We start from the raw sequence: 12,523 nt of genomic DNA, 5'->3' as shown, positions 1-12,523 counted from the left end.
AGTTTTTATTGGGATGTTGTAAAATTCAGTCAGATGAGTGGGATGAATAGACATCAGATCACATTTGTTTAAATTCACCATAAGACCAGAAGCTTTTGAAAAAAGGTTAATTATTTGAAATATTTTGGGGGTCTCATTTATATTCTTCATGAAAATAGTGGTATCATCGGCTAATTGGCTTATGATAAATTGTTTTCCAAAAATATTAAGAGGGGCAATATTAGAGTTTTAAACAAAAATAGATAACACTTCAGCAGCTATTATAAAGAGGAAAGGAGAAATAGGACAACCTTGTTTAATTCCACGTTCAATAAGAAACCGAGGGGAGGTTTCTCCTGGCAGTGAGACTGATGAAGTTGTATTTTTATAAAAACTTTCGATGATATTCAGGAAGCAAGACCCAAAACCGAAAGGTTTCCAACTATGAAAAATAAAAGGATTCTCAATGGAGTCAAAAGCCTTATAAAAATCCAAGAAAAGAATAAAAGCATCATCCTCTATAAGATGATTATAGTCAAGAATGTCCTGTATAAGGCAAATGTTATTATGGATAGATCTACCCTTCATAAAACCGGATTGTGTATCACTTATGCTTTGATGCAAGTTTGTTTTTTGTCTATTTGCAAAAACCAAAGTGAAAATTTTATAATCAGTGTTTAATAATGTAATTGGTCTTAAATTATCTAAAAGAGTTTGGTCCTTACCAGGTTTGGGGATAAGTATTATAATGCCCTGCTTCATTGTAGCTGGAAGAGAAAAAATTGCTTATTGCTTCAGTCATCATTAGATAAAAGGGTTCTCTTAGATCATCCCTAAAATGTTTGTAAAAATCAGTTGTTAGGCCATCACAGCCAGGGGATTTATTTAACGATAAACTTTCTACTGCCTTGTCCAGTTCGTAAAGATTAATATCTGCATCACATAGCTGAGAGAAATCATCATCAATACGGAGGATTAGATTGTGTATTAAATCAAAGAAGGTTTCAGAGTCATTAGAAGAGAAGGTTGAGGAATATAGTTTGGAATAAAAGGAAACAATTTCAAATATGCAATTTCAGAAGGATTAGTTGTAAACTGCCCATTTATAACTAAAGTCTTAATGGAGTTTATTTTCTGCCTCCTTTTTTCTAATCCACAAAAGTAAGCAGAACTTCTTTCTCCCTCCTCTATCCATTTAGCCCTGGATCTTATAAACGCCCCTTCTTTCTTTAGATAAATATCATTTAGTTTAGTTGACAAAGCTAGTCATTTCTGCTTATTATTCTCAGAAGTATCATTTCTATTGTGGAGGACCGTACACAGACATAGTATGGTCCGCCCCCACTTGACCAGTACGGAAACTACCTTTCGAACGAGGTATGTCACGTGTTTGCTCGACGTTCTCCTGTGGCGTAATTTCCGTGCGTAACGGAAGTTAAAAAATCGGCATTCTCAGCTGCTTTGCGCACAGGCGTCATTACGCACAGTTGTAGTCCAAGTCAGCTTGTTGTTCTGCTTCGGCTGTGTTTTCTTTTGTTGGATTTCTTTTATAATAATGGCGCAGATGACCGCTCTGGAAGCGTTGGGGGAAATTACCAGGTTGAGCGATATTGACATAGTGGATTCTTCAGATACAGCTGTGGAGTTTGATGAGGAAGAAGATGAGCAACTTCTTCTCATTCACCCGATTCATAATATAAGTAATACCGTTACTTTTTATTTCAAGCGTCTTTATATCACATGGCGTCCCTCCCCCCACTCCAGCACAACAAAGAAATACATACCTGTCCTGTATGGTGACTGGCTGAAAGCTTGTTATGAATCTGTTTTATTATTTACACTTTACCAATTACTCTACTGTTTTATAACATTGCTGTTTTGTGTTATTTGTCTATTTTTGGAGTACAGTAGCAAATAATTTATCATCTTGTGAACAGAAAACGTAGCTATGAACTAATCAATTTCTATATTTTTACAGCCTATATTTCTATATTTTTTTTTATACATAACTGCTTTTTGCACATTTGTTGACATTGTTTTCCATTGAAAATTCTTGTTTTCAAAACTGACAAAACTATACAACTTGTTTTTTATTTATTATATTGATATTATGCTGTGCACAATGATAAATTCTGATGATACACAGGGTAAATGTCATGCCCAAAGGCTATGTCGTATGCAGAATGACTCCTACAATGGTAATCAGTACTTTTATTTGACCAGATTCCCTTTTATGAGGTGAAAAACACATTCGGCACAGTTTTGGCACATTTGGCTAAATTGTGCCGAAATCCCAGCTCCGCCTGCCCCATTGCCCACTAAAACCTTTGTGGAACATAAATGCTTCAACTGATTCAGTCCAAAGTTGCTGCAGTTATAGCCAATATGTTGATGAATACAACCTGGGAGTTTTCCTAGGATTTCCAAAGGATTTTCATGGTGTTTTGCAATGTTTATTTAGAAGAAAATTAAGGCGAGGGCCAAAAAAACATTTGAAAATCTTCTGTGTTTAATCATGAATAAATCAGACATAGTAACGGTTTCAACAGTGGTTCCACTAAAATATATTCATTTATGTCTTACCTTTACACAGGTACCAAAAGATTGCATGTAGTCCTTGTAGTTGTGGAGGTATGCTTGATTTATTTAAGGTATGTAATTTCAGGCGGGAATTGCTCTAAAACCCCTTGGGGCTTAACAGGTTAAGCTGTTTTTGCAAAATAAACATCTTCTTACCTTCAGCTGACAATAAGTGAACATTTATGTAATAAATCTAATGAGAATCAACACTAAATGTTTATGTGGATAACACAATAAATCGTGTATGTATGATAAAAGTACACATTTTCTGTTTGCTGTATAAAACCAGACTACATCTTCTCTTTGCTTACATGTTGCTTACAACTTGTATTTCTTTTAAATGATTATATTTCACACTCTTGTTATATCTCTTTGTCTTTTCTATTTGTGACTTCCCATTGTGTTTGTTACACCAGTGGTGTTATTTATTATATCTCAGTATTGACTGAAAAACTAACAGTAGAATTTTTAATAAACTGCACAGCCTATTTTACATAAATAGTTATATACATTGCTCAAAAAAATAAAGGGAACACTTAAACAACACAATATAACTCCAAGTAAATCAAACTTCTGTGAAATCAAATTGTCCACTTAGGAAGCAACACTGATTGACAATCAATTTCACATGTTGTGCAAATGAAATAGACAACAGGGGGAAATCTTTGGTGATTATCAAGACACTCAATAAAGGAGTGGTTCTGCAGGTGGGGACCACAGACCACTTCTCAGTACCGATGCTTTCTGGCTGATGTTTTGGTCATTTTTGAATGTTGGTGGTGCTTTCATACTCGTGGTAGCATGAGACGGACTCTACAACCCACACAAGTGGTTCAGGTAGTGCAGCTCATCCAGGATGGCACATCAATGCGAGCTGTGGCAAGAAGGTTTGCTGTGTCTGTCAGCGTAGTGTCCAGAGCCTGGAGGCGCTACCAGGAGACAGGCCAGTACACCAGGAGACGTGGAGGAGGCCGTAGGAGGGCAACAACCCAGCAGCAGGACCGCTACCTCCGCCTTTGTGCAAGGAGGAACAGGAGGAGCACTGCCAGAGCCCTGCAAAATGACCTCCAGCAGGTCACAAATGTTCATGTGTCTGCACAAACGGTTAGAAACCGACTCCATGAGGATGGTATGAGGGCCCGACGACCACAAATGGGGGTTGTGCTCACAGCCCAACACCGTGCAGGACGCTTGACATTTGCCAGAGAACATCAGGATTGGCAAATTCACCACTGACTCCCTTTGCTCTTCACAGATGAAAGCAGGTTCACACTGAGCACATGTGACAGAGTCTGGAGACACCGTGGAGAGCAATCTGCTGCCTGCAGCCCCCCATGTACTCGCCAGAGGTAGCCTGACTGCCATTAGGTACCGAGGTGAGATCCTCAGACCCCTTGTGAGACCATATGCTGGTGCGGTTGGCCCTGGGTTCCTCCTAATGCAGGACAATGCTAGACCTCATGTGGCTGGAGTGTGTCAGCAGTTCCTGCAAGATGAAGACATTGAAGCTATGGACTGGCCCGCCTGTTCCCCAGACCTGAAACTGATTGAGCACATCTGGGACATCATGTCTCGCTCCATCCACCAACGTCACGTTGCACCACAGACTGTCCAGGAGTTGGCGGATGCTTTAGTCCAGGTCTGGGAGGAGATCCTTCAGGAGACCATCCGCCGTCTCATCAGGAGCATGTCCAGGTGTTGTAGGGAGGTCATACAGGCAGGTAGAGGCCACACACAATACTGAGCCTCATTTTGACTTGTTTTAAGGACATTACATCAAAGTTGGATCAGCCTGTAGTGTGTTTTTCCACTTTAATTTTGTGTGTGACTCCAAATCCAGGCCTCCATTGGTTAATAAATTTGATTTCCATTGATGATTATTGTGTGATTCTGTTGTCAGCACATTCAACTTTGTACAGAACAAAGTATTTAATGAGAATATTTCATTCATTCAGATCTAGGATGTTTTATTTGAGTATTCTCTGTATTTTTTTGAGCAGTGTATATTTTTGAAATCAGCAGTGACTGGAACGGGTCAATTTTAACTTGCGCTTACGTCTTACCTCCACTAGGGAGCAGTCAAGCATTAAAAGCACAGAAACTGACACTTCACTAATGTATGAGGCTGCCATCAATAGCAGAGGAAGAAAAAAAAATCAGAATCGCTACACTGTTATTTACATATTTATTTGCACAGGTGATGGAATTTAATGTTCCACAATAAATGACGATCTGAGCCATGGTTAAAAAAAAAAAGAAAAATTTGAAACTTAAGACAATCTTAAAAACACAAAGTGTACTCAGTGTAAATAGACTAAATATATATACATAGCTTTAATTTTGTACGGTTATATCAGCATAGTTACATTATATTTATATGTATATTTATATAAATTATATTTTTGCCACAGTGTTAAATTATTTTGTTATGATAAGCTATGATAAACCTCTATCAAGTGTGCAGCTCCATACAAGCTGTATGGAGCATTTTAGACCTTGCAACTGGAAAATTTGGACCCTCTGATATAGCATCCCAGTAACAGCAAAATGATCAGAACCACAGTACCAGAGGCCAACATGCAGAGGACAACAACGGCATTCGGGAAAAAGTAGGCTGGAGGACCTGTAAGAAAATTGAACATGAAATGTACTAATTAAAATAAATTACATTTTAAATCAAGATTTTAAATCTTATAAGTCAGCAGAGTATGACTTCAGTTCATTGGTAGCTTCTTGAGGATACATTTCAACCCTTTGTCAGGGCTTGTGTAGCAGAGGACCCCAGAATGCAGATGAGCAGGCAGCATGACCATAAGTAAAATATTTAATATTTAGAAAAACAAAAAACTCACAAGAGGCGGTAGGAACAAAACAATAAACAGACAGGCATGACATGATCCGTAATGTTTCCGCAAGGATTGAACAGAACTGATGTGTATACATGGAGCATACACCAGGTGAAAGGAGGAGACTGATTTGCTTAGTGCAGATGGAAAGAATGAAGTTGATTGAAAACAGACAGGAGAGAACAAAACGTGGCTGGAGCAAAACAGATATTCCAGGATACAAACTAATAGAAACATAACTAGTCAACCATGAAATTAAAGCATAAGCAGAAACATGATCCAAAAACATAAACTTTGCAAAACATTAACTAGAAGACAAAAATTAAAGCATAAGAAAAACCCCAAAAGACCCACAAATCATGACACCCTTTGAACATTGACCTGGGATACCTTTTTCAGCCAGAGAGATGGTGATAAAACTTGAGTGTTGGTGACTAGTTTCCAGTTTACAGGTGTATGTCTTCAACAAATCCTCCTTTGACACGTCTCTGAAGACTAGAGAGGCTGCCATGTTTATTTCATCTATATATTTGGTTCTAAAAGAAAAGAAATAAACTTATTAGCTGTGAATTATGGGTGAAACGCTGACCATTATTTCAGTGTTGTGTTTTAGTACAAGCTCAGACATACAGTATGTAGAAAATCTTTACCTTGAATAATTGTTGAAAACAGGTAGGCTCTCGTTAGTATCTATAAATGAATTCTCACTTAGCCAAAACAGGTCATCAGACTCTGAATGCATAACAGCTCTGCAGTCAATTACCACTTTTGAGCCTAAAAATAGAGTTAAAACAACATAAATTATTGATCCGTTTTCAAGTCTTTGGATAAATGAGACAAAAACTCACCTAAATCTACGAGGAACACATCATTTTGCTGAGGTGAGAGGATCTTAGATTTTCCATGTTCTGTGGACCAAAAAGATATATATATATATATATATATGTTTTTGCTGTTAAAAATATAAAGAGCATAAATATGCATCAAAATGTGTGTTTCTCTTACTGCTTGGCTGGATTTCCAGTACCACCGTGAAGCTCATATTGTAAATTTGACTGTTGTATAGGAAAGATCTGATGCACGTGTAGATACCACCGTCTTTTTCCAACACACTTGGGAACTGAATTGGTGTTGGTAATGTTGTACCCTCCTACCAGACGGAAGATTAGTTTAGAAACAGTAAATCTTTAAATGTGGAAAAATATCACTACATTATATGTTGAAATAAAGTCTGCACTCACAAATCTTCTGCTTTTAAATACCTTGTGCCATGTAATCTTGCTGTTTTTGATTTTGGGAGTATCATTAGCTGGGATGTTCGCTGTAGGGCAATAGAGTGTGCAGGACTCTTGTGTGTAGCATGTTGTAGAATACCGATTCCTCTCTGCGTACTCTCTGGATTGTGGTTCGTACACAATCAGACTGAACCACTGTCTGCTGACATTTCTGTCACAATAAGAAATATAATAACAAGAAAGCTCTTATTTAGCACCTGTGAAGGCAGAGAGCTGAGAGAGGAGAGAAATGAACAGGAACAGACAGGGGAACACAGGGAAGATATCTAACAGAGAATAATAATACAAAATGAACACAATAATGAACTAAGAACATAATAAACAACGGATGAACTAAAATGGCAACGCTAAGAGAATATAGACAACTGGGAATTGAACAAAGACATGAAAGAAACTCAAACTTAGACACTAACAGATTATGAAATAATTGTGAAGTGGAAAGAAAGATACAGGGTTTTAAAAGATTTTTGCAAATTCAAATCTGACAGGTTTTGTGTGGATTTTGGATTCATACTTTCTAGAACCACTGTTAGCCACCATGACAACTGCAAGGCTTTTGCACACCTTGAGAATGAATATGTTGCCCATTCCTATTTGCATAATTTCTCAAGCTCAGTCATATTGGATGGAGAGTCTGTAAAGATTTTCTTGCCACGCATTCTTTCTCTGGACTTTGACTAACACATGAATATGCATTGATTAGGGTCGGTATCTTGCTTTGAGGAGAAACTTCACTGCAGTCTGAAGTCTTTTGTAGATTCTAACAGGTTTTCTTCCATCATTGCCTTTCATTACTTGGTCCATTAGCCCATCAACTCTGACTAGCTTGCCAGTGGTCAGAGTTGGTATGTGTCACTGTAGGGACGATGTGTTCAGGGTGATGTTCAGTGTTACAGGGGTTGGACAATGAAACTGAAACACCTGGTTTTAGACCACAATAATTTATTAGTATGGTGTAGGGCCTCCTTTTGCGGCCAATACAGCATCAATTCGTCTTGGGAATAACATATACAAGTCCTGCACAGTGGTCAGAGGGATTTTAAGCCATTCTTCTTGCAGGATAGTGGCCAGGTCACTACGTGATACTGGTGGAGGAAAACGTTTCCTGACTCGCTCCTCCAAAACACCCCAAAGTGGCTCAATAATATTTAGATCTGGTGACTGTGCAGGCCATGGGAGATGTTCAACTTCACTTTCATGTTCATCAAACCAATCTTTCACCAGTCTTGCTGTGTGTATCGGTGCATTGTCATCCTGATACACGGCACCGCCTTCAGGATACAATGTTTGAACCATTGGATGCACATGGTCCTCAAGAATGGTTCGGTAGTCCTGGGCAGTGACGCGCCCATCTAGCACAAGTATTGGGCCAAGGGAATGCCATGATATGGCAGCCCAAACCATCACTGATCCACCCCATGCTTCACTCTGGGCATGCAACAGTGTGGGTGGTACGCTTCTTTGGGGCTTCTCCACACCGTAACTCTCCCGGATGTGGGGAAAATAGTAAAGGTGGACTCATCAGAGAACAGTACATGTTTCACATTGTCCACAGCCCAAGATTTGCGCTTCTTGTACCATTGAAACCGACGTTTGGCATTGGCATGAGTGACCAAAGGTTTGGCTATAGCAGCCCGGCCGTGTATATTGACCTTGTGGAGCTCCCGACGGACAGTTCTGGTGGAAACAGGAGAGTTGAGGTGCACATTTAATTCTGCCGTGATTTGGGCAGCCATGGTTTTATGTTTTTTGGATACAATCCGGGTTAGCACCCAAACATCCCTTTCAGACAGCTTCCTCTTGCGTCCACAGTTAATCCTGTTGGATGTGGTTCGTCCTTCTTGGTGGTATGCTGACATTACCCTGGATACCGTGGCTCTTGATACATCACAAAGACTTGCTGTCTTGGTCACAGATGCGCCAGCAAGACGTGCACCAACAATTTGTCCTCTTTTGAACTCTGGTATGTCACCCATAATGTTGTGTGCATTTCAATATTTTGAGCAAAACTGTGCTCTTACCCTGGTAATTGAACCTTCACACTCTGCTCTTACTGGTGCAATGTGCAATCAATGAAGACTGGCTACCAGGCTGGTCCAATTTAGCCATGAAACCTCCCACACTAAAATGACAGGTGTTTCAGTTTCATTGTCCAACCCCTGTAGTTCTCCACCCAACACAACATTTTGCATTTGTATTATGCATTTGACTTGTGGCAAACTGCAAACAAACATACATCTTGCTTTTTCCACTAATCTTCCAAAGTGGTCAGATTTGTGGAGCACAACATTAATGATCCCTCTTGAAAAAAATCCCAAAAAAGTAAAGTCAATTTTAACTAAGACAATAGATAGAAAAGATGATGAATGAGGATAATCTTCAGCCTGCGTTCACTGTGTACGGAAACAGTCCACTAGTGGTGTGTAATTAAACAGAATGCTTCAAAAGGCTGAAAGAATAAAAATGCGGGCATTTAACACACTGGCCACGCGCTGAGGAAAACAAATACTGACTAATATATTTTCCTCCTTGTTTTTTTTTTTTTGAATAGCTTAATTTGAATGACAAAATATCTTCCAAAAATCCATAAAAACTGAGTGAATATAGAATCTCATTCCCTACAACAGAACCATAACTCTGATTCCTACAGATTCATTATTTGTCAATGTGGCAAACAAATTAGTTAACCTACAGATATTCCGATCTAAAACTTGCTAGGCAGTGCAGGCCAATCTCAGGTTAGCTGGTGAACCTCTGATTCAGAAAAGGTTTGGGAGAAAATTATGTAAATAGGACAAAAGATTGAGCACTACAGCATCAACTTGACCTACTCTGTTTGGTAGAAACAAAATGCTGAGGGTTACCCAAGGAACAGAAGAAGCCATGTCCAAAACTTTGACCAGAAACTTACACGACCTCAGCCGGAACGCTGATTATGGGTTATGGATGTTAAAGCATGAGACTGAACCAAAACACATAGCAAAAGCAATAAAGAATGGCTAAAAAAATCACAGAGGGAATGAAGTGACCTAGCCCGACATTAATCCTACAGAAGATTTGTGAAGCTTTGTATGTGCTTCCCTGCAAAGGTTCCTCCTTTAAGTACAAAGTTAGGCTTTACTTGAGGACCAAATGCTTATTTTGCTTTTATTACATTTTATTGATGTTCTGTCACTTTACATTAAAAGTATAGGGAATGCTTTTTGTAAGTGAACAAACTTAAAAATAACAGGAGATGAATTCATAGTTTTTTCCCAGTTCATAAATGAGCAATGCACTGTATTTAATGAAACACTAAGCTAATATCTTTTCAGCTCCTGATAAATGAATCGAGTACCCATATTTTATCATTACAAGCTTTATTTACCTAGGATCAACCTTCATGTAATCAAAGGTCTCTCCAAGACAGCAGTGGCATCTTTGTAATATTGTAACGAACCACACTAACAGTTAATAAAGGAATTACACAATGTTAGGAAAAAAATAAAAATAATCATAACATCATACAATGAAATTCTGTAGTTATTCTAAAGTTTTCATCAACTACCAAAGTAAAAACTAAAGTCTCATCTAAGAATTATAATCACAGTCAGATTTATGACCCATTTAGCAGATAAACAATGAAGACCAAAGAAACCAAGAACAGATTCTATGAGTAACACTGATCATCTTGTTACAATACGATGCTCTACAGGACATAGTCCTTCAACTCATGTAGAGGCTACTTTGACTCCAATGTTTCACACCTATTAACAGCAGTCTTTAAGAGCAGAGGTCTCCCTCAGCAGACAGGACAGGATGCTGCAGGGACTGAGAAACAGCCATGACACACTGGTACCAGCTGTTATTTCTGCCAATCTGCCCATTTGAATGGCTGATGTATGTTATTTTAGATATGAAGAGTGTCTTGTAACTTATGAATGTCATTCTAAGGGTTCAGAGTGTTTAGATCTTACCTTACTGAGCATGAGTAGTTTCCTTGATAACTCAAAGAGGCTCTGAGAATTACAAGGCTGCGTCCCTGAAGCAGCACATCCATCTGACTGCCATCAGCTGCTTCTCCTGACATGCTGGTCGGATTCATCCTTTGTCTGGTCTGACTGGTCCATGAAAGATTAGTGTTAGCATTGTTTTTCTGAGGGCAGCGCAGTACCACCATCTCACCTACCCTGGTGTATAACGGTTTAAGTTTCAGCGAACATACTCCTGTAAAAGAGAGTCAGATTTTAGGTGTTTTATTGGTTAAAACTACATTTGATTTGGCTAGTAGACAATGGGAATCTTTTTTTGAGCTGCCTGCTACACCTCAAAAACTTCTCATAAAATTGTTTCTATTGAAGAGAATAAAAACAGCTGATAGTGAATCACAACCAGATGACAGCATTATAATCTATGAGCAATCAGGGTATAGCCTGACATTTAAGTAAGGAGGTTTTAAACATATGACTGGAATCAGGTTTACTTTGGGTGGCGCAGTTTTCAAATTATCATTCTGTAAATTATTGTTTGTTTAGAGGTGCCTGACAGTTAAAAGCATGAACAGACTTGTTGCTCATGCATTAACTTATCCTGTGAAGACACAGGATACATTATGAAAGCAACGTTTTGCACTTTTCAACAGGCATTTTAGATTTGTGACCCTTTATCCTTTCGGGATGAGTTTTTGAGGTTGAAAGGCTTCTTTTGCCAGCATCCTAAGCTTCCGCCACAGGTTCTCGGTCAGATTTGAGTCGGGACTCTGGCATTGCCACTCCAAGACTTAAATATTGCTTCCAGTGAGAAGAAACATGCTGGTAAAATTAAAAGATCACTTTAAAGCTAATCAAAAATATTCCTAAATCAATTTCCTTATAGTAAAAAGATAAATAAAAACATCTGACGGTTTTGGGCTGAACAATGAGGTTCATTTTTAACAGATCATGCTCTTCTAGATAGATAGATAGATATGTATAAAATTATTGTTTAAAAATATAAAATTATTGTTAAAAATTACTTTACCTGTCAGCACTGGAAGGAGCGACAGCAGAACATTCACCATCATTGTGATCTGGATTGACTCTGGTGTCTCTTGATGTGACGTTTCCTGAAAATCCTACCCGTCCTTCTCCTTTGTCGTAGAGAAGTGCGAAGAGAAGTGCTTGTGGAGCTTGTTATGCATTCAATCACACTGCTCAGTTTGTTGTATATGGCAGAAATAGAATCTCGTCATGCAGCAACTGCAGAATGTTTTTAAAGCTTGATGCATGTGTGAGGTTTAAACGGAGATGAATAACATTCTGCGGCTGGTGTCCGAAGGGGACATGTTCTCTTGCAGCTCTTGAAAAACGGTGTATTACCTCGTTGAAGTTAGTTTGAAGTTGGATATTGGATATTCAAGCTCCGCGGAGTTAGCGGCATCTAGCTCACAGTTGATCCCATTCAGGAACTCGGATGTCGGCGAGCTGCTCTCTTTTGCTCCCTCTTTTAAGCCTTTTGAGATTTTTGGGGGGATTTTCTTTTGGTCGTAAATTTGCATTTTCCTTCAATAGCTTCCAGATCATGTGACCCACTGACACAGAATCTGCCTGAAATTGTTCTACTACACTAAATAGATGACGCAGTTATGATTTGTGGGTGTTTTGGGGGTTTTGTTGGTCTTATTTCACAGTTGAAGCTTTGAATCATGTTTCTGTTTATTTTTCTGCTCATGTTTTTGTTCATGTTTTGTCAAGTTTGATTTTTGGATCTGGTTATGCTTTCGTTTCATGTTTTTCTAGTTATGTTTCTATTAGTTTGTATTCTTGAATTCCTGTTTTGCTCACTCACGTTTGTTCTCTCCTGTAT

General features: G+C 38.6%; 1 protein-coding gene across 1 annotated transcript; it reads right to left on the bottom strand.

Annotated features, from left to right (window-relative positions):
* Positions 1-4,725: 4,725 nt before the first annotated feature.
* On the bottom strand, positions 4,726-12,252 carry LOC124867488 (interleukin-1 receptor type 2-like). The gene is made up of 8 exons (XM_047363954.1): positions 11,699-12,252; positions 10,657-10,906; positions 6,668-6,851; positions 6,411-6,555; positions 6,254-6,313; positions 6,056-6,179; positions 5,796-5,941; positions 4,726-5,182 (listed from the first exon to the last, which is right to left on the bottom strand). The coding sequence occupies exons 1-8, from the start codon at positions 11,739-11,741 to the stop codon at positions 5,049-5,051; spliced, it is 1,086 nt and encodes a 361-aa protein (XP_047219910.1). The 5' UTR covers positions 11,742-12,252; the 3' UTR covers positions 4,726-5,048.
* Positions 12,253-12,523: the final 271 nt, after the last annotated feature.

This window comes from Girardinichthys multiradiatus, chromosome 4, assembly GCF_021462225.1.
Source record: "Girardinichthys multiradiatus isolate DD_20200921_A chromosome 4, DD_fGirMul_XY1, whole genome shotgun sequence".
In the NCBI taxonomy this organism is placed as follows: Eukaryota; Metazoa; Chordata; class Actinopteri; order Cyprinodontiformes; family Goodeidae; genus Girardinichthys; species Girardinichthys multiradiatus.
Note: the sequence above shows the minus strand (reverse complement) of the source record. Positions and strands in the feature narration are given on the sequence as shown.